At 46.3% G+C, this 22,459-nt stretch overlaps 1 protein-coding gene across 1 annotated transcript; it reads left to right on the top strand.

Annotated features, from left to right (window-relative positions):
* Nucleotides 1-19,899: 19,899 nt before the first annotated feature.
* Nucleotides 19,900-21,734, top strand: FOXL3 (forkhead box L3; the record flags this gene model as incomplete). The annotated part of the gene is made up of 3 exons (XM_082064403.1): nucleotides 19,900-20,006; nucleotides 20,735-20,903; nucleotides 21,252-21,734. 3 exons carry the CDS (start codon nucleotides 19,900-19,902, stop codon nucleotides 21,732-21,734), a joined length of 759 nt encoding a protein of 252 aa, XP_081920529.1.
* Nucleotides 21,735-22,459: the final 725 nt, after the last annotated feature.

Here is a 22,459-nt window from a genome sequence, read left to right on the forward strand (position 1 = left end):
TTATTATTATTGTTTATCTTTTCTCTATATTGCTAGCAATTTGCTTCGCTGCTTTGCATTGGATTTCCATTTTTAATGGATGCTTTTTTATCCTGAATAAACTCTAAAATTCATTACTTATAAATTGAGGCATCTATAGCCGAGTGTTCGCATTGTAATCACAGCTTCGTTTTAATGCTGGCAGTGGCCTTTAGACTCAGCTGTTTGCAGCGAGTCTCCTTATGTTGGTCACACCTGCAGACCCCTCACTTTGCAGCACATCTAGTAGACTTCTATAGGAGCTTGTGCCATAATTCCCGTGAAATCATGTATTCCCCCAGAGTCCACTCGCAACAGCCTGACCAAGTGCTTCACCTCATTGTCCACCTGAGGATTATGTTTGAGGACGATTCTGTGGCAGCTGCACCTGCACACACAGGATCTTGCCTGTGTATGCGTGGAAAAGCCTTGCTGAACTTTTCTCCTTACATTCAGTATAGAAAAACCCTTCTTTGTCCTGAGTGGTGTTGGCACAACCAGCCCATTTGTTTAGTGTAAGAAAAAATAAATCCTTATTGATTTGGCACCTTCAGATCCTCCCAGCTTCAGTTATTACCCTGAAAGCTGCACTGAAACTGGTAGTTTGGACGTCAGCATTGCTCTAACACCAAAGTGTCTGGCAGTGATTGTTCTGCCATGGTGGCTGTTACACCCTTTTTCCTCCATGTGTTGGCAACAGATGACATCTGAAAAAGCCATTAGAAATTGAGGCGCGTCCCTCTGACTCCTCGCTGTCCTAGAGGCTCTTCACAGCCATTGAGAACAGGGTGAGCAATGGGAGCCTGGTGGCTGCCTTCAGGTTTGATACAATAAGTGGAAAGAAGATCTTCTCTCTGAAGAAGTCAAGATAAGCTTAGGAAACCTGTGTTGTGACTTGGGTGTTTGGATGGCAGCTCCAGTGGAAAACAGTTTTCATAGTGCTTAGCATGTGTGGTCCCCACAGTGGATTTCTTCACCTCTTCGTTAGGCAGTGGCAGAGCCATCTCAGCAGCCTTCTTGCTCACCAGGAATGACCAGCATTTTCCTTGTAGAGGACTTCATCTAGTGAAGTTAATGGAAACCTTCCCCTTTCCTTGGCTGCAGCCCAGAGCAGAGGGCCGGCGGCACCGACCCGCTCAGCTGAGCTCTGAAAAACACTCTGGAAATAAGGATGTTACAAATTAAAAAAGCTTAATGGTCATGCCAGTGTTTTAATTGACCTGGTGGTGGTGTACGGGGGTCCTGGTTAAACAGTAATCCCGTAACTATTTGCATGGGGCTCAGTTTTGCAACAGGTAAAAATAAACATTACTGACCAAGGAGGGAGGCCAATACATCCGAAGAAAAATATATGGGCTATATAGTCCTACATAGTCTGCAAGGAGGATACAAAGCAGCTGGCAGACTGCTGCATATTTATGAGAGCATCTCGCGCTTCCTCACTCTCATAGAGCATCCTGTAACACCTCAAGCTCGTTGTGTTTGATTAACATTTTAACACGTTCAGACACTTATTTTCCAGGTCTCTGCACTTTGCACTCCAGACGGGGTGATTCAGACGCTGAGTGCTGGCGACCCACAGGCACGTTGCCTTGTTACCCACAGCAGCCCGGGAGCCCATCCCATACACAGCCCCCTGTGCTGCTAGAAACTGGTGAACTGACTGTTTTGGCACCACTTCAGCCAGGCAACAAGCTTCTTGTTCATTCATCGGCCTTCAAACCCCTTTGCACAACACAGGGAGATGGGTTATCGGTGCTTTTGGGGCGTCTGAGCCCCATCGTTCAGCTTTCAGCCTTGGGTGCAAAGCTGCAGACACACCAGGACCAGCGGCGTCTCTCACTGCGACAACGACGCTGCAGTGGTCCAGACTCAGCCAGAACCCAAATCAGTTCAAAAAACTATATACAACAAGGAAACGTGTCTAAATAGGACCACTGTTTCGATAAAGCAGAGTCATGAAGAGGTCAGAAATGCACCAGGGGAGGCTGGATGATCTCCCTCCCTCCCTTGCATTTCTCAAGCCAACTGTCCCAAAGCATTTTTCTCTCTCTTTTTCAGGGAATGTTCTATGGGGAGCTGCAGGTTCTTCTTTCTCTGCGCCACGTTCTAATTTATAGCGTGAGATCTGTGATAATTGAGTTCGGAGCTGAATGCTGAGCCTTCTCCATATCCTCTGGTGTTTTCCTGGGAACAAGATGGATTGCCCAGTATGCTTGAGGCAAAAAATAATGAATGAATAAATAAATTCATGAATAACAGCATGCCTCATTTTGCCTATCTCTTAGACGGAGAGGAAGCTCATTCTTTAAGTATCAGGAATATGCTCATTATGCAAAAATGGCAGAGCAGATGCACATATTCATAATAAGTATATTAAAAATCTCATTTTAGCTCCTGGAGGACAAGTGCAAGTGCAAAATTGGGTGCAATTATATTGATCTTTCCACCTATGATGTGCTCTCGTTTGAATATGTATTTGCTGGAGCTGGCTGTATCTAGAAGCATGGAGTTTCCTGTGATTGAAAAAAGCTAATTATTATGACTACCAGCCTATGATACTTCATATCAGAGGCTGGATCCAAGGTCCCCTGAAGTCACTAAAACGGCTCTTGTTGAGTTCAGCTGCCGTTGCACTCAGGCGAGGGCTGGGCTCTTGTGCAGCCAGGGCCAAATGTGTGTTAACAGCAAGACAAAAGAGCAGAGCACACGATACAAGTGGGGCTGTTCCTCATTACAATCATTTGATCAAAGTAAAACGATGAACTGATAATTGGCTGTCCTTGCAACGACTGCACAGAGCTAGAGCGGCCCTTCCATATGCAGAAATAAATCAGAAAATAGGCTGCTGTAGGCAAAGAGATTAATCTTTGGCATGAGCATGAACAATAGTGGAAATAAATGTTGCTCATGAGACCATCGGTCTGTGCCCGACTGCCGTAACACGCTTGGTGCTTGTGAATGAAAGAAGCTGCTCTTTTCTGCCCTTAAAGTAGCATTAAGTACTGTTGAAGTTCTACATGACCAGGTTTGTTAAAAAGGCTGTGATGGTGGAAACCTCACTCAGTCTAAGGCAACTACTTCAACAAAGAATTTATATACTTTCATTTCAGCAACAGATAAGATAGAGGGGGAGATATAAGACTGAACCCTAACAAGGCCAGAGACATTGGGGAGTGCAGAATGGTCCCACCCAGCCCAGAACGAGGGGGAAAGACTTCCACTGGAAACTCAGCAGAAGGAGGCTCCTGAAATATATTCAATATTCAGTTAAAGTGGGATTTGTGTTCTCCAGGAATCCAAATCCCTGCACCAGCGGGGAAAGCACAACCATTTTTTTGAAAGTTAAACAAAACGGTTATGAAAATCGCACTGTAGGGACTAAAAGTCAAATGAATAGTAAGGACGTTTGTCTTTAAACAGAGGTAAAATTTACAAGAACAAGAAGAAAATTCTGAAAATCTCCATAAAGACATCTATTTCCTAAAACGCAGCCTTACAGCATTTGGACTGACCACGGTTGTTTTTGTGCTCTCTGGTCCGCCCCAGCCTGCCCGGCTGTGCCGCGGGAGCGATGCCGCGGGAGCGATGCCGCGGGAGCGACGCTGCGGGAGCGACGCTGCGGGAGCGATGCCGTGGGAGCGATGCTGCGGGAGCGATGCTTCAGGAGCGATGCTGCAGGAGCGATGCTGCGGGAGCGACGCCGCGGGAGCGATGCCGAGGGAGCGATGCCGTGGGAGCGATGCTGCGGGAGCGATGCCGCGGGAGCGACGCCGCGGGAGCGATGCTGCGGGAGCGACGCCGCGGGAGCGATGCTGCTGCTGCCACGGTCCACCGGCACCTCCCAGCATCTCACTGCCCGACTGACATCTGGTCTCAACCGATGCAGTTTGCACTCCCAGAGTGTGTATTTTGTCTGAGGACTCTTTCCTCCTTTAGCTGATCCCGTTACTCTGACTCCACTGGCGAAGGCAAAGCCCAAGAAGTGGCTGTTCCGCATCAGGATCACAGCGAAAGCTGCGGGGGGGTCCCACGGCCCTTTCTCCTGCAGCACCACAGTGCGTGACCTCCAGAAAGCTCCATCTCCCTCACAGACAAACTCCTCTCTTACACACAACTATGTTGTCAAAGGGATGGAGCTGCTGCTGACCTGTCCCAGGGCGCTGGGTAACACATATCAGCTGAAAATCCGCCTTTCAAGCTTTGGTGAGCCAAGATTAATAGCAAACAGGTTGGCACTGCAGGTTCCCACTTGACTCCATTTTTTCAGTCACATATTACATGTAATGTGAAGCCGGCACTTTTTCCATATTTCTTTTGCAGTACTAACAATAATTCTCTTTTTTCCTCTCACTCTCAAGCAAACAAGTCAATAACTACATTTGCAGCTCCATTATCCCTAAAATAAGTGCAACTACTTAATTTGAGAGCTGGGATCTTGAATTTTATAGCAAGTGTAGAGTTAAAAGACAAGAGCAGGCAAAACCAAACTTAGCATTGTAAATGGTGCAAAATTCAGCATCCATGTCTCTAATTTTATTCTGAAATGGGTGTTGAAACCAGGATGGTGGGTACCAATGAGGCAGGAGAGCAAGAATGCTAGTTAACAACACGAAGAGAAGAATCTCTGCTAAATTACTCTGGGATTATCGTAAATAATCCAAAAATACCATAAGACAATATTAGTTGCAATTGTTAGCAGAGCGATCTATGTGGAATAAGATGAAAAAAACGCAGTGCTCCTGCTACTATTTTTATTTCTATAAGGAAGACGTCCACAAGTGCTTTCATTACATACAAGTGGAAAGGTTGTCTGCTTTCCAAGATTTAACGAGCAACACTTTTGGATACTGTTCTGGACTCAGAGGCAGTTTAATGAATATGGTGCCAGTGGAAAGTTGCCGTCATCCAAACTGAAAGAAAATACGGCTTAAATAACAGAAAATGTAACGTTCAAGACTGTGAGTGAGGGATACAAAAGCCGAGTCTTGTCACAGGACTGTGAGGCTGACACAGAACGGCACCTTCAAGGTCTTTAATTGGGTCTAGTTCTGCCCTATAAAGGGTCTAACAGTATCAGCGTATGTTTGGGATTGGAAGGGCCCTGGAAAGCTCATCCAGTGCAATCCCCCCATGGAGCAGGAACACCCAGATGAGGTTCCACAGGAAGGTGTCCAGGCGGGTTGGAATGTCTGCACAGAAGGAGACTCCACAACCCCCCTGGGCAGCCTGGGCCAGGCTCTGCCACCCTCACCGGGAACAAGTTTCTTCTCAAATTTAAGTGGAACCTCTTGTGTTCCAGTTTGAACCCATTACCCCTTGTCCTATCATTGTTTGCCACCGAGAAGAGCCTGGCTCCATCCTCGTGGCACTCATTCTTTATATATTTATAAACATTAATAGGGTCACCCCTCAGTCTCCTCCAAACTAAAGAGCCCCAGCTCCCTCAGCCTTTCTTCATAAGGGAGGTGCAAACTAAACACGGTATATTCCCTTCTATGATCTATTCTTGATTTCCTTACTCAGGTGGAAACAAAGGCAACGCCACAAATAGAGAGCATGACATTTAGCTGTACAAAAAGCAAGGTGGACTAAGAATTATACCTCCCATATGAAGACAAAAGACATTTTCCAAAATAACTACATATTGTACATTTAGCCATAATTAGGGCAGGATATTGCCATACAGGAACAGGAAGGTAAGAAGACCAAGACAGGGAGAGAGGTTTATTTATAGCTGGTTTTTTTTTGAAGATCGTTAAATTTGCTACGAGAAATATGCTGAAAAAGACAAGTTTGTGGGCAGAAGCACCACGGGATGAGGAAGAAAAGCCACAGGAAGGAAGACTAGTAATTCTAGGAGTAAACAGCTACTTTTAGAAAATACCATCTGTCCTGAATATGATTTTGCCATGTATTGTGACTCAAAAGGCTTTTTCCACTGAATTCCCAGCTCTGGCTCTGTCCAAGTCCCATCTCATGATCCATGTGGACCTGCATCTGCAGCCAAAAGTTACTGGGTGGGAGAATCTCCAGTTGCAGAATTCATCCCCATTCCTCCTGCATTCTCATCATGTCACTGCACCTTTCCACCTCAATTTGTCCATCTATGGAAGCTCGCGGGATCTGTCTGCCTTGGAAATGCGTGGGTTAACCCCTTCTCACTTGCTAATGCATGTAGAAGATAAAGCAGCACGTAAACACCGGGCGTCATCATCACAGTAAATGCTAAAAATATGATATTGCTCAAAATCATAGTTGGCAGGACAGGGACAAGAGGCATAGAGGAGGTCACATCTGTCTTTTGCATGGAAAAGAGCTTGGGATGTCTAAAATGTACAGAGAAATTAACTATTTTAAGTAATGGAAGGAAAAAAATATGTTACTAAGCAGCTTTGCAAGCCATTTGTACTCAATCTTCTAATTATCCACAAACACTGGAGGTGGGAAATTGTCTTCTGAAATTTGTTGTTTCTTCAGCGCTTTCTGTGGTATCAGTGGGAAATCAGAAATTGAGAGGGAAGACAATTAATAGATACAAACGTCCATCAGGAGGGCAAACAGGCTGAATGGAATTGGTCCTTTGAGGGAACCAGATGGGTTTTCATCGCTGAGTCCTCGGCAACTCGTGAAGGATGAAGAACTGAGCAATGGGGGGGGGAAAAAAGCCATATCCCATTGAGGATGACATGGGAACAAGCTTGGGCACAGACTGTCCCCAAATGGCCTTGTTAAGGGGTGAGGCTTTTTCCTTGCCTTTCCACCAGACACTTCTCTTTGGCTAATGAAGTTGTGCTGGGGACAAAACCAAGCAGGAGCACCCCATGCAAGGAGCTGTCTTGGGTCCAACCAGCGATGGTTCAACACGGGACCGACACTGTCCCATCCGCCTCTGTCGGAAGGAGCCCAAGTTGCTAAAAAACTCTCGTCACCCACCTGAGCCAGCAGCAAAGAGGAAGGATAAAAGCGCTCAAGACGGGTACATCAAGTCAAAAGTTCATTAAGTGGGTTAATTCTGAGTTAGCGCAGGTGTTAACAGCACTCTTTGTGCACTGTCATTGTGGGGGAAAAATGCATCCGCCAGCAGAAAATGAGGATGAAAATGCTGATTTTGCCTAGAACATAAAGAAAGAGGCGCACGTGCACAGCATTTGGGCGAGAACCGACCTCGTCCAGAGGTTGCTGGGCACAGTGTAGCACATCTGGGGACACGGGGCTTCACTTTGGTTCCACTGCGCTGCAACTCCAGTGCTTTCCGTGAATTTTCCACCTGGTTCATCCAGCCAAACACAAAATGACATTTTCTTCTTCATTTCTCTATGTAGTCTGGGCCAGCCCTGCCCTGGAGCTCTGCCGGTGAGCGGTGCTTTCACCCACAATTGGCTCTCTGGCTTCACGAGGATGTGTAGTGCAAAGTCCTCCTTATGCTGAAGTACTGGAAATCACAACACGATCTTGCATTAAGTGAACGGGTTGAGCATGCAGAGTTTTCTGACACCATCTGGAAACACTCTTTGTGCTGGTGCTGCTTTGGTGAGCTGGTGGCCGCCAATTTGGACGTTCAAAATCAGATGTCTGTGGAAATTGTCCAGTTGACTCCTGTCAGCCACCCACCCTCACCTCTTCCTGCAGAACTGGAATATGAGCACAGAGCATCCACACCACCGCACAGACGTGGACAGGACACGCAGCACACACACACACACACACTTGTATTATGCACACGCTGCTTATCCCCTCCTCCAATTTCCCGCACAGTGGAAGTGAAGAACCACAACCTGCCCTCGAACACCGGAGTGCAGCAGAAATTACGTATTTCAGCATGGGTAGAAAGAGGGAGGGAAACTTCAGGGAGTCGGATTGCTCTCAATTAGCAGTTGTCTCCAGCAGCTTGTCTGATTAATGACTGCACCGCTCACTGTGCCTATATAATAGGTGCAGGGAAGGTGCTTTAAAAGTGCTTTGCTCCTAATTACTGTGGAGATTGAAACAGTGGGTATCTCTTGTTAGAGTAAACATCTCTGTCCTGCTCTCAGCTCAGATCGATGCAACGCGGGGCCTGGGCAAGCAAAGCGTGTTCAGGTGGGAGCGTGGCGGGTAGCAGCCGGCTGGCGCCAGCAGGAGCCTGGACATGATGGGCTGCAGGGGAGTTACGTATTAACATCAGCACCGAGCATCCTCACCTCAGGGGGCTCCATGTCCTGCACCAGAGTCTTTCTGCCTTCACAGACCACAATCCGGCTGGTTTTGGAGCTGATCCTCGAGTTACAATAGCACCGATCTGTCGTGCCAAGCATGAGCCTTCCGAGAGCCAGAGGACTGCTACATGGTGGCGTAATACATTAGTCCTTACACCACCACACGTCAGATCCAGCCTGTGCCTGAACTGCTGTCCCGTTCCCTATTCTGCCAGACAGTGACCTCAGACAAAGCAATTCAGCGTGTCTTCGCGGCAGAGCTAAATCAAGGTGCACGTTCTTGTGCCTTGAGGTGAACAGCTGTGTTGCACAACCAGACCTGAACTGCTCCGACTTGACATCTGCCCCAGCTTTGCAACAGCTTGTCCACTCAGGTCCTGCCTTACAGTGACCTGTGATGTGCTGTAGCTCTTTCCCAGTGAGTTATAGGAAAACATTGTCTCTGCTTCCGAGGGAGCGCATTGGAAGATCATTTAAAACTTGGAAAACTTCAGCCTGCATCCCCGCTCAATGGGAGGAAAGCGAGCAGCACGAGTTGATCTCTCCCAGCCTGCAGGAACCAGCAAGGCCAAGCTGAGCACTCCGCCACTGCCGAGCAAAGCGAAGCCTTATTGTTGGGGGCACCTTTTTGACTGTTCTCCTGAGAATATCGTCTTATACTCAGTGGACAATTTGTTCCATGCAAAGTCTGTTTTAGCATCTAGAGAGCTCTGTCTCCTACTGATGTATCAACAGGGCTTTGGGGTTTGTTTAGGTATTAGGACACTCTGGTGCAACTTTCAGGCCAGACCAGTCTGCTGAACTGGTTTTAGCAATGTGGGTCTCCAGCATGTCAGGGCGAGATGGGAGTGATGTCCTCTCCACCAAGCAGCTCCTTTGCTTCGGGCTTGAAGATGCAGATAATAACACTCACCAGCCAACAATTTGGAGATCTTTTCAGAAAAGCAACTCTACCAGCACCAAACCCAGGGCTGTGCTATGAACAAGAATGCAACATTTCCCAATCACAGCTGAATTACATGTGAATCACAGTCAATTCATGGCTATCTGGGTGACCCTATTCTAAACCTTGCTTCCCTCTCCTTCTTCTCAGCAAGTTCACTTAATTGTGCATTCACTGCAAAGTAAAGAAAGGTTTTAAAGTACATTTACCTTGTAAAAATACAAAATCTTCTTCAGAAATGAGCACTGGTGAATTATGAATGAAGGCATGCAATGCTGAAAGTCCCTGCTTATACATTTTTAAATGTAGCCTTTCACTTCTGATAATACTTTAAAAAACCCACTGGACGGGAGCTTACAGTCTATTGCAAATAAACCAGCTGTATTCTTTGCCACCACTTTCCCCGACCTGAAGAAGCCCCAGTTGCTCCAGTCGCGCTGTCCCCCCTGCAGCCTGGAGAGGCGGCCCCCAAACGGCAGGACAGCAAGAATTCATTGTAAACAGCAATTACACACTGAGGAGAAAACATAAAGATCAAAAAGGAGAAGAAAATGAAACCACAACAATTCATCCAGACGGATGACAGAGCTCCTGTTTGGATGCTGTGTTCGGCAGGATGGTTGCTGGTGTGGAAACGCCCAGTCCCACTAGGGACACCCACGCGGTTTGTCCAGCTCCCAACCCGCACACAGACCCAGGTTTGATGCGGCACGTTGAGCCGCCGGGCGCTGGAGGAGCCGTCGCCCTGCAGGACACAGTGAGTCGTTAGATGGGAGAAGGAGCCTTTCCGCGTGGCTCCTGGTCTCAGGTGTAACGTGGTGCCGACACAGCTGCGTCGCACCCCAATGGCAGCTGGGTCAGAGCTGGGGATGGACGTCCTCAAACACCCACAAATTTAAACATCTTTACAAATGTGTCAGGGCTCTTCTTTGCAACCATTGTTATTTTCTTCTGCAGGGTAAGAGACCTACAAAGCTTGAGATAAGAAGCCACTAAATTCAAGTTACATAAACCAGGGGGGGAGAAGAAAATCCCTGGCTTATCCTTTCCTCTCTCACACTGTCTCTATCAATCTTTCTTCAGAGACCACTCTTCAGAGTGGTTCAGGTAGAAACTTCACATGCAAAATAAATAGCTCAAGGTACAATCCAGCACAGCGCACCAGGTTTTAGGACATATGCATATAGCATCCTGCATCTGGCTCTCATCCCAACACTGAAGGGAACTACCAGCAGTGCGGCGTTCCAGTTCCCAGCCATTGGCAATATGCCCTCCCGTAAATGGAATTTTAAAAATCTCTGCCCAGAAAAGAGGGAGAGGCCCCAATCAATGCAAATCAGAGTCTTTCCTCAAATTTTTTAGCAGATTGCACCATCTAGAGGGCGGCAGCAGCATCGCCCGGCTCTGCTCCGGGGGCTCCAGCGCTGCAGAGATCCTTCCCATCCCACTCTTCAGAAAACACTTTGTACCCCCCGGCTCCAGCCTCCAGCTCTGCGGGACCCTGTGCGCTCCAAACGCTTTTCCCAGCTCTGTGTGAATGGCCGTGGAGCTGCAGAGAGGCGAGGACCCGTGTGAACCGCAGCAGGATGGGATGCGCCAGAGCCATAAACCTGAGCATGCGAACTCTTCATTACACCAGGCTCTTCCTCTGACCCTTTGTTATTATGGTCAAACTGTAATCAGTAAGAAATCTTCATACAATATCATGTATCCAGGCCTCTTCCATTCCTTCCACATCTGTAAGACTCAGATTGTTCAAACATCTTTACACTGTCCTAAGGAAAATTAGGGACATGCCTTGAAATCTGTGAATGGTTGCTCTCCTTTACTTCCAAATAAAGATTAAGTTCTAAATTGCCTAAATCAGATATGAATGCATTGGGGTTGGAGCCAGGCAACAAGCAACCAAAAATAACCTTGGGAAACAATCTTCTAAACCGCAAGTCTTAATCAAGAACATGTCCATCCCACTCGTATTCCAGGGCAACGAATGCACATCTCTGGCTGGCTGCTTGATGCTGTTCAGCCCCGTACCCAACAAACAAACATAAAGCGTTGTGACGCCTTTCCTTAAAAGCAGTTTTCCCCACAAAAGCTAGCAAGAGCCTCATAGAGCCTTAACCACAAAAAGCCTGATATGAATTCTGCATGCTCCAAATTTAGAGTTATTTGGATCTAAGATTTCTGTTGAGTCGTATTTCAAAATGCAAATCAGACTTCATGACTCTGGCGGCCCTGCCGTGATCTTCACATCCTAGTGTCTGATTTTACTCATTAAATAAAACAGAGAGAAGCGTTCTCTGCCCAAGCTTCCTTACTGAGAACGGCTCCGAAGTACCTCGTATGGCCCGTAGAACTCCCATGCTCCAGTTTCCTCAGCTGCTGGTGTGCAACGATGGGCTGCCAGGAGACATCTCTGTAGTATGTGCCAGAATAGAATTCGCCGTTTATTTTAAGTGCTAATTTGGCTGCTTCGCACCCCACTTCCTAGAAATCCTAACTCTACTCCAATGTCCTTTGTCAACACCAAAGCATCTCTCCACATCTGAGCGATTTTGAAGACTGTTCCTGTTTACAGGCTGCGTCTGCAGAACAAAATGCCTTTAGCAGCCCAGAGCCTGATGTCAGGTAAGAGGCTCCTTCGAGTCTTTCCCAAGAACGCTGAATAAATAAGACCAAGAGCAACTGAGGCAGGCGGAGCCAGCAAAGAGCCAGCCAAGAGCCGTGCTCAGCCTCCTGCTCTCAGACACCGCGCTGGAAAAGGAGCCTGCAGATGCAGATCTCCGCTGCTCGTTTGGGGATGTGCATGGTGGTGTTTGGTTGGGCTAGGACTAGAGAAGTGAAGCTAGACTAGGACTGTCTTGTGTCATTGCTTCCTTTCAGATCCACGCTGTGCGTTAGGCGGTGGCAGCATGTGTTTTTGGGGGGACAGCACGTTGCTAATTAGTCTCAGAGCACTTAAAATTCTTTTTTATGACTACGCCTATCTTTTTTTCCAAATCTACTTGTATTGAAGGGAGGAAAGAAAGGAGATGGGGTGGTGAGGGGAGAGAAGGGCAAACAACAATTTGCCAAGACTTCCAGGCAGCTATAAAGAAGGAGCAGTTGAAACCATCCCTTGTCTCACCTCTACCCACTGATCACCCTTTATAGACCAGCCCACAAATAGTAGCACAGAACTTCCGACTTGAGACTATCATTAACACCAGGATCTGCAATTAAATATAGACACATTCCTTGTTGTTTCCTGGGTCAGGTCACCACCTCTGTCACCACCCACACAGCTCCTCCTCTGCTCCGTTCACCCCAAGCAGCTGCTGCCCTGTGGGTTGATCCAAACCCTTTGCTTGTGCTTCTGTTTTCCACGTACAATGTCAGGCTAGTTGGGTGCTCCTGCAGTTGCGGCTGCAGACTGTTGTGTGGGCAGTGAATGGGGCACAAACCTGTCTGTGTCACCTGTGAAGCTTCATGCTCCAAAATAGCTCATTTATTAACATTTTCATCATACAACTGAGTTGCAACTCCGAGGAGAGATGTTGTGCTGTGTTCACTCTGGGGACAATTCACCAGTATTAGAGCAGACAAGCACATTAACAGTGGGATTTAGGAATATCTTTTGCATGGTAAAACTGCTGACTTTGTTTCCCTGCGATTTCTGAGACCCTATTTGTGAGCTTTTGAGGACACAGCCAAACACAGAGTCCCCGAAGCCTTGAAGCTTCGTAAATTGCTGTTTGCCTAAAAATTCACACCAGCAGTTAAACAGGTATAAGTCATCTTCTACTATTTCCCCACAAGTGTTCTGTCCAGAGATAAATCGTTAGGACCAACATTCTGAAGTCCTGAGAATTATTCATAGGAATTGATGAACAACATGGAAAATGAGGCAGACAGTAAAGAAAACCAAACTGCTCTCACAAATGCTCATTAGCTGAGGTACTTGTAAGTACTTGAGGTATTTGTAAGTACTTGAGGTATTTTGTAAATAACCACTGCTTTGCTCACACAGCTCATCTAACCTGCCACTGCAAAAATAGGTTACTCTCAAATAAGGACATTTTCAGCTCTTTATCAAGATATGCAGTTTATTGAGAACTTATTATATACATATATATACCTGAAAGCACCCTACACCAGCTGAATGGGAAGACGCTGAGCTTCCATTAAAATACTCTAGTTTCTTAAAGGTTTAATTGGTTAAATTGAGCAGTCCAAAGGAAGGCAGCTACGTGCTGAGCAGAAGGAAACTCAGAAACTTTTAGCACTGCAATTTGGCCTCAGATACTTTCAAACCCCAAAGACATTTCAAACCGATCAAACTGGAACACTGATGCAGAAAAGTAACCTGAGGTCCCAAATCAATGGGAGGAAGCAGAAACAGAGATGGCTCGCATTCATATATACATTCTGTTTATCGCACTTACCTGGCTTAAACATAAAATACGACTTCACAACCAGACACACAGTAGAGCTCCAGCCTTCCTAGAGAGTGCAGCAACAAGAACTAGCGTTACACCACAAATATTTTCACCTGAACCTACTGATGGTGAGAATGCACTTCAGGTGGCACAGATCAAAGCTGCCTTCTCTTGAAACTCCGCTGTGTGCACTGCAAAGCCTCTCGAGATGAAAAGGGCGGAAAAGCAAGAAGGGAGTTTACCCCTCTTTAAGGAGCAGAAACCTCCAAATCCCCGTGTGCTGACGGTTCTCTGCCATCAGAGAGCTGCTTTCATCTGATAGATCGCCACATACTTGAGGGATGATAAATTGTGAACTGTGGATGATTATTCTAATTCAGAGGAAGAGAAGGAGGCTTATGTCTGGCATTGAGGAAAACGTAATCAGATGTCCCTGACATATTAACCATCGAGTGTTTATTCTGGAATGAAGTCGAGTAGTTTAACTGGTATTATCAAAACAGGAAAAAAAAAAGACATTTTTTTTCAGAATGAAGAAAAGCCTTGACAATTGAACTTGCTTACTGGGGAACATATATCAAGCCAGATTATGAGTTAGGAGGAGTGGGTTATGGGAAAAAGAAATCTTACTGCTAATGGAGAATTATTATTATCATTTGGTAAATAAGAAGTAGGAAATATCTTACAAAGTGTGATCCCATTTTGAAGATGGGGATTGTGGAAAACTGCAATATTGTAGGAAGTTTACGCAGACACAAATTTCACCTTATGGAGAAATGAGAAAGGATTATGCCTGAGGGGAAAGCAGTAGATGGAGACCTGGAGAGAGTCAGTCCTGTGATGATGGATGAGCGTGGGGTCCCTGCCCAGCGCCCCCTTCTTCGGGAACAGCACTCACTTGGGGCCCAGTTTCCAGTTACGTTTGTCCTGCCAGTTTGATCTGCATTGTTTTGAGATGCTTCATACAGCTCCCAGAAAACTTCTGCGTGGGTGAGGGTTATGAGTAAGTGAACTGGAATGAATTATTGCTTTCAAATGAAAATAAAATCAGCAAAACACAGCATAACTCCCCATCCCTTCTGTTCTCCCAGGGTGCAGAATTTCTAATACTGAAGATGCGAACGGGACACAGAAAGAGGCAGTAAATAACCATCAACCGCTCAGCCTGTCTGTGCCCTACAGATATGGGTCCTGGCTCAATACACAGCGCTAAACCTCCCAGGCTTGTCCAAGGGAGGAGTCAGGGGACTCTCAGTTCAAATGGCCCTTTGATTCAGACCTGAGTCAAAGGGTCCCTGGAGGGTCACGGCTTCTCACAGGGACCATCTCCCGTGGCTGGAGACAGAGGTGACATAGAGAAGCTGCACGTGTGCTCCAGCAGCTCAGAACCCACCTCCACCGTCAAGAAGCCGGTGACCCACATCGCCATGGGGAGGTGACCTCTGACCACACGCGCTCGGTCAGCTCGGGCAAGGCTGGCTTGCACCTTTGCTTGCCTACTATTTCCCCATTTTGCAATATCAGATACTATAATTCCTTGATTTATTCACTCTGAGCTGTGTGCAAAGCGAATGGGAGAGCCAGGTTTGAATTCGCTGTGTTGTGGGTCTATCAAGTGTTTGTGTGACCCCCCAAAAGTCCCTTAAACAAAGGCACATGTGGCAGAGAGCAGACAAAGCACCACAGGCACTGTTCAGGTCTGCCGCCTCCCCCGTACCTACCGAACTAACAACATTGCAACCCATGAATGGGTAAAATGAGGCTGCTCTGTCATTTAGATTTACGGCAGTAGGAGATCCACGTTGCCGATGGGATATTTGATAAGCATCTCCGAGGCCTGTTGGTGGCACAGCAGCAGACCTTAGCTGGGATGGGAACGAGCTGCTTTGCTTCAGCGTGGCTCCTTCACGCCCGGCTGGCTCTTGTCCCTTCTCTTCTGGAATAATTATGATGGCTGAAAATAAATGTGTGGGACAACTTGTGCCAGTTTCCACAATTTAACAGCACATGGACATTTGTGTGAAAGTGTGAGCCAGGATGTTTGTGTTCATTCTCCTAATTCTCTTGACACAACGGTTTTATAAAAAATCAGGCCTTAATTGTGTGATTCCACTTAATGCAGAGGGAGTTAATTAACATCTGGAACAAGTTTCCTGGCCCAAGCTATTAGCTGTGTCTGGTGCAGAATTCAAACAATGTATGAAGTGAGGCCTATAGCCAAATGATTTTGCACATAGCTGAAATGAGAAATGACCAAAGATGGATGAGGTACAGCAGCTGCACAAGGATAACGTTGGTTTTGGTAAACAAGCGCGTGATGAGTCAAGGCATGATCGTTGTGCTGGTCCTGGAGGTGCACTATGTGGAAACGAACAGGCATCACCTCTCAATGTATCCCCTCTTCAAACCCTCCAGCGCTTCCTACTTGTCTCCAAAAGCCTCATGGATCAGTGATTCCAGACATTTTCACAGCTGGGGGAGGAAGAATCCCACCAACATCAAGGTGAGGTGTCCTGTGCAACCCTGCGCATCCCTGCTGTGTTCTAGCCCATCCATCTGGGAGGTGTCCTGTGCAACCCTGCACATCCCTGCTGTGTTCTAGCCCATCCATCTGCGAGGTGTCCTGTGCAACCCTGCACGTCCCTGCTGTGTTCTAGCCCATCCATCTGCGAAGTCAATGAGGAGGATTTAACTTTGTGCCACTGAGAAGGTGAAGAATCCAATACCAAATCACAGCCTGGCAATGGGGCAGCCTCATGTATCTGTGTCAAATACAGAAACGATGTGGTCCTTTAACCCGCAGAAAGGTGCTGGGCAAACCAGGGACACAAGGTAAAGTTTTGAAAATCCTGTGAAACCAAACCATTTGTCCCACTTAAACTTTGTTGTTGTTGTTGTTTTGTGGGGTTTTGTTTTGTTGGGGTTCTGTTTTTTTAATTCTTTGTCAAGCTTTTAAATTCTCTTTCCATCATTTTTGGTTTAAAGTATAAAATAGGTTAAAAAAAAGAAAGTAGTTTACTGGTGGTATAGACTACTGTTGTGTGATCCAAAGCCTGCTAAGGCCATCACTTGTTTCCAGTGTTTTAAACCAAAAGAGGGTAGGTTTAGATTGAATATAAGGAATAAATTCTTTATGGTGAGGGTGGTGAGATAGTGGAACAGGTTGCCCTGAGTTTGTGGATGCTCCATCACTGGAAGTGCTCAAGGCCAGGCTGGACAGGGCTTTGAGCAACCTGGTCTAGCGGAAGGTCCCCTGCCTGAAGAGAGTTGGACCAACTCATCTTTAAAAGGTCCCCAGCAACCCAAACCATTCCGTGACTCCATAATAAATGTAAAAGGTTTGGGACAGAGTCCTGAACTGCCACCACCTCTGGCTCCCAAGTCAGCGAGAGGGCAGGAGAAGCTGTTTTGCTGGGAAACACCAGTACACACCAGTGGGAGGGCTGGGGTGTCGGGGTGCAGCCCTGCACTGAGCACCCCGCTGGCTGCTGAGGAGCTGTCATCAGTGATTCAGCCCTGTTCAGATTTACGACCAGTCTGAATTTCACGTACAGATTCCATAATCTGTGTCGTAATTACAAAAAATGCAAGTCACTTTTTAATATCAATGTTAAAAAGAAAAAATAGGCAAATCTTTCACGGCATTTTTGTGGTTTACAACTTTGGGTTCTGCAAATATACAACGTAAGAAAACACTAGCCTGGCAAAATTGTACTTTTATGATAATGACAGGGATGAGTTATAGTTTCTCTAGTTAAACTATAATGGCTGCACAGATGCTGGGAAAAAGCTATTGTACAACATTTTGCCACTATAAGCATGGCACCTGCTGGCTCCACCGTGGTACATACAAGAGCATGTTGTCACTTCATTATGAGTATTATTTTCAAGGATTATAATTGGACCATAAACAGTCCCTTGGGGATAAAACATCAGGATGCAGGCTTTAAAAAATACCTTGAGAAATGCTCAGCAGTATTGCATATCTGGATTTCAGAAGTAAGCTTATGAGAGATAATATATAATTTGTTTCTGACTTCGTAGGACTCAAAAACGGCCTGCATTCCTCTTATGGTCTATATGAATATATAGCAGGTGAATTTAGTGATATTTACAGAGGCAGAAAGTAAATCCTCCACTTCTGGCTATCGGGAAATAACGTTTGTCCACAGGCCAATTTAGTTTCCCAAACCAGCTGCCGAGATGGACATTTAATGAGGACTAGTGGCCACGAGCTCTTGCACAGCCACTACATTTAACCACGTTATAAATATGCCAGCCATGGGCAAGCTGGTTACACTCACCACAGCAAGAAAACATAGGAATTGAGGTAAATAATGTTACTAAATGTATGGCACTACAATCATTTGTTCTAATTCTCGTTACAGAGAACTTCACCTGTTATATACCGTCAGTAAATATGGGAGGATTTTGGTCAAAGTGTAATGTCTGCGTTGCCTGGCAAGGCAATTTTCACAAAAAGAGCATGAAGAACTGAGAAAAGGTCGGTAACAGGTTATGTAAAATCAGAGTCAACTAACCCAGTTCTGCTTATAAAAATGTTGAAAATGAGAAGTGGGACTGTTCGAATTACATGGATTTCAGTGGGGTAAAACACCTCCAAAGAGAAGAACCGCTGCTAAAAACCAAAGGGGATGTTTACTTGTGTCTGAAGGATCATGGTTTCCAGTGAGGGAAAATCTTCCCCAGTCCATGGCCCAGCTGCTTCTTTACTTTAAGCTTTCTCAGTCCAGCTGGGTTAAGAATGAATGAAGATCAGACGTTATATATTTAATTCTCCAGCGCGGAATCTGCTCTGCCTTCCTCACTATTCCAGCCCTGCTAACGCCTTAGGCAGCGGTAGCCAACCCTTTGTATTAAGACCTCTTCTGCAGTGGCTGCCTCATGCATATGCCTATTGATGTATTTTAGATTGAAGATAATTTTGTATTTTGGATATCTACTCTGCCTTCATATTCCCAAGAAAACACCTCTTGTAACTGTGTTTTCATGTCATATATTTCCCCACACTCCCTGCTCCGTGTGCTGTTACATTCCACACAAAAACCTCTTGTGTCCAGCTTGGTCAAAACTCTCAGAACCACTTAAACATTACTTTAAAGGTGCTTTATCGTGTGGATGAATTTTCCCCTAATCGTATCCTTTAATTCCAAAGGGGGTTTGGGGACATATTTTTTATGGAAGATGCTGTAGAAAACAAAAGTTGCATTGCTAGTGGTTCTGCTTCTATATTTCCACCCAGTTAACTCTCTGCACACCAGTTTGCTTTCTCTCCCAATATCCATTTCCTCCTGGGGCTGGTTCCTGGGACAGACTCTTCAAATAGTTTGATTATCAAGCGGCACACACCTCTTCAGTCCCCCCCTGAAACGGTGTGCGATGCCTTTGGTTCACATCACTTGTTGGAAAACACTCCAAAGCATTGGAAAACTATTAAATTGTTACAGTATTGGATGCCAACACACGGGGCTATTAGTCTAATTCATCCTTCAGATCAAAGCCCACACAGGCAGCTCTCCTGCCTACAGCTATTTTCCTTTTACTTTCCTGCTTGACAGTAGTCCCTCATATCCCTCTGTTCTACTTTCTTTGAACATACACATTTTCCTTTAGTCATGGAAATATAATTTATGTCTATTATACCGTATTATAGATTGCAGATCAGGACAAGCATGCATTACTGCCTGGAACGTCTGTTTATTGTACGTTGGATTCCTAAAAATAAATAAATAAGAAAGCCACCCTGCTTCACTGGGGGAGAAAAATCCGAAGGGGGAGCACTCGGGGGCTGGGGGGAGCCGCACTCCCTTCTCAAAGTTGAATTTCCAAGTGGAGACCTTGAAGCGTGATTTATGAACACCATGCTGTTTGCTTTTGTCACGTTGTGGATGTGGCGGGGAAGCGCTGGCCCCGCTCCAGCCGGACCACCCAGCGAGCCGAGCGCAGCTACCGGCGCTGCACACCCCGGTTCAAAGGTTCACCCCCAATTCGCCGGCTCCATCCGTCACCAGCCGCCTGGCTCCGCCGCCCCATTGGAAGCAACGGCAATAACAACAATAACAACCGCCCCCCTTAAAACAAGAAAATATCCTAACAGACGGGCTGTCTGGGACGCGAGAATTGCAAAAACAATCCCCACCCCAGCACGGCGAGTGTGTGTGCATGGAGGAGAGGGAGCGTGGGGAGGGGGCAGAGAGGGAACAGACAGAGAGGGGAGGGAAGGAGGGAGGAGGGAGTCCAGGCTCTGAGAAACATCACTCCATCTCTCTCACTCCACAGGAGCTGAGCAAGGAGCAGGACGATGTTTGACAACACGCAGTACCCCTATAACTGCTTTAATTATGATGGGGATGATTATCCTACCTGTAGTTCTGATGAAGAGAAAAAATTCACCAGACCGGCATACAGGTAAGAAGAAGTTTTTCCAGGTCCCCCCGTCTCCTGGGGAGGTTTGAGCTCTGGGATGGTGGGATGACAGCTCTGGGGAGCTCTGCGCCTCTCCCAGGTGTGCGCAGCGGGTCTGGCCCCAGCGCAGGCGCCGCAGGAGGCGGATTCCTGCCCCTCTCCGTGTTTGGGGTGCTCATGGTTTGTTTCCTCCGTGTGGGGTCACAGCAACTCTGACACGCTGTTGAGCAACCAGATCTCAGATGGTCCCTCCGACCTCCAGGAGCCCCAGGAGAAGGGGAATTAAGTGTGCAATGCGCCAGTGGGCGAACGGGGTGCAGATATTCCCGGTGTGGTGGGAAGATGCGTGGTGTAGGTGTTCCTAGGGGCACCCAAGGTACTTCCCATGAGCAGGCAAGGTCTCCAGGCAGCGTCTCAGGCTGGTGTGTCTCACTGCAGCTCAGGGAAACTTTCCTGATGGGGTGTGAGAGGTGGGTGATGGTTCTGAGCTCTGTGTGCTGAGCGCCAGGGCAAACAGCCCAGCTGGGACTCGACTGCTGAAGTGATGTCTGAACAGCACCCCAGGGCTCGGGGTGGAGAGACGGCGACCACAACTTATCCCTGGGGTGTCTCAGGGTGCAGATCCACCAGGACAAGCTTTGGAAGCAGGATACAGGCACACATGTACCCCTGTGGTCCTAAAAACTGAGTGTGTAAGGAGATGGTGTAACAGTAAGTTTTCCTTTTTTCAGCTACATTGCCCTAATCGCAATGGCCATCCAGCAAAGTCCTTCAAATAAAGTCACCCTCTCTGGCATTTATGACTTTATAATGAAGAAATTTCCTTACTACAGATCAAATCAAAGAGCCTGGCAGAACTCCATCCGACATAACTTATCGCTTAACAGTTGTTTTGTAAAGGTAAGATCAGTAACTGTGTATTTACATACACTCTGTGCATGGCTGGAAAAAGAATTATGCAGGAATAATCTCATCACTAGGAGAGAAGGGAAACAAACAGCTGAGCTGCGAATCGCTTAAAATCTCTCTGAGTTGTCAATTATAAAGAGTGTATCCTTGTCTGATGCGTGCTAATAGATAACAAATTGAAGAGGATGGAGTTTACATCCTATTCCTATAATGAAAGAGAACAGGCTTAAAAGTCTTGTCATATGTGTTTACACCATTCTTGAATGTAAATGAAATCAGATGTTAAGCAGCAGCATCTGTAACACATACAAATACTGAACTGCCTTTAAATAAATACAGGTTCCCAGAACAGAGGGAAATGAGAAGGGGAAAGGAAACTATTGGAGCTTTGCAACGGGATGTGAATCCATGCTGGATCTCTTTGAAAATGGGAATTACAGGCGAAGACGAAGGAGGAGGAACGTGAAAAGGGAACACAAGGAGCAGAGACCAAGCAGAGGGAAAAGTCCTTCATCCCCCAAGACACCTTCTGTGGACTGTGCTTTAAACAGCATCTCATCTTCTGAAAGTAAACACGAAAGAGTTGAATCGGGCCCAAGACTACTGGAGCCTCGTGGCTTTGCTCCTAACGGCATGACCAGCAGGCAGAGCCTCAGCAACTCCTCCTTGGCAAAATCAGATTCTGAAATCAAATTCAGCATTGATTACATCCTTTCAGCCCCTGACCCTTTGCCGGTCCTGAGATCTCAGTATAATATGCAAGAAAATAAATATCATCTACTGGAGACGCAGCAAATTAATCTCCAGTTCTGGACAATGTGATGCTATTTGCTCGTGGTAACAGAGTCCGAGCTGCAGCGAGTTCAGCAGCCGCATGTCAGTGAAAATCAGCCGCTTGCCTCCTCCTTTTCTCCCTGAGCAGCCCTGGGAAAGGGCAACCGATCCACCAGCCGCTACCCTGTCTGCACCCAAACAACTTCGCTAACATTAAAGCATAAATAACAGGTACCAATATGGGTTTTCACTATGCTCGAATTAATGAAATTCCAGCTTTGTTTTCTAAACTGTCATGGACGTCATTTCACACCACAAAGAATTTCCCTTCCCAAGCACAAGCTGTTAAAAAGAGACTTGCTTATCACTCCTTGCTTTATTAAAGACAAAGTGAATTTGATTCCACTTTCACTGGTGGAAATTAGGATTAATTCCTCTGAAGTATATAGGTCAGAACTTAAGCTGATCTAAAGCAGTGTAAGTCTGTCGACCTACACGGGCTGAGAATGTAAGTGGGGGGGGGCTTTATTTTCTTACAAGGAATCACAGAAAATCACTCTGCCTTTTTTTTTTTTAAATTTTTCATTTTAAAATAATGTTTAAACTGTTCTGCAGCTTTAATTCGTCATTAACTAGAAAATGTAGTTATTGGTAAGTGTTTAAATGATATTTTTGTCGCTATTCAGGACAGAGTTGTTCAGACTGTTGAAGTGGAGTCGTATTCAAAGTAATTCCAAGAAAGCCAATGGCAAGAGTGTTGAGCTGTGGTAACG

Source organism: Streptopelia decaocto, assembly GCF_964273445.1.
Source record: "Streptopelia decaocto genome assembly, chromosome: 13".
Lineage (NCBI taxonomy): Eukaryota > Metazoa > Chordata > Aves > Columbiformes > Columbidae > Streptopelia > Streptopelia decaocto.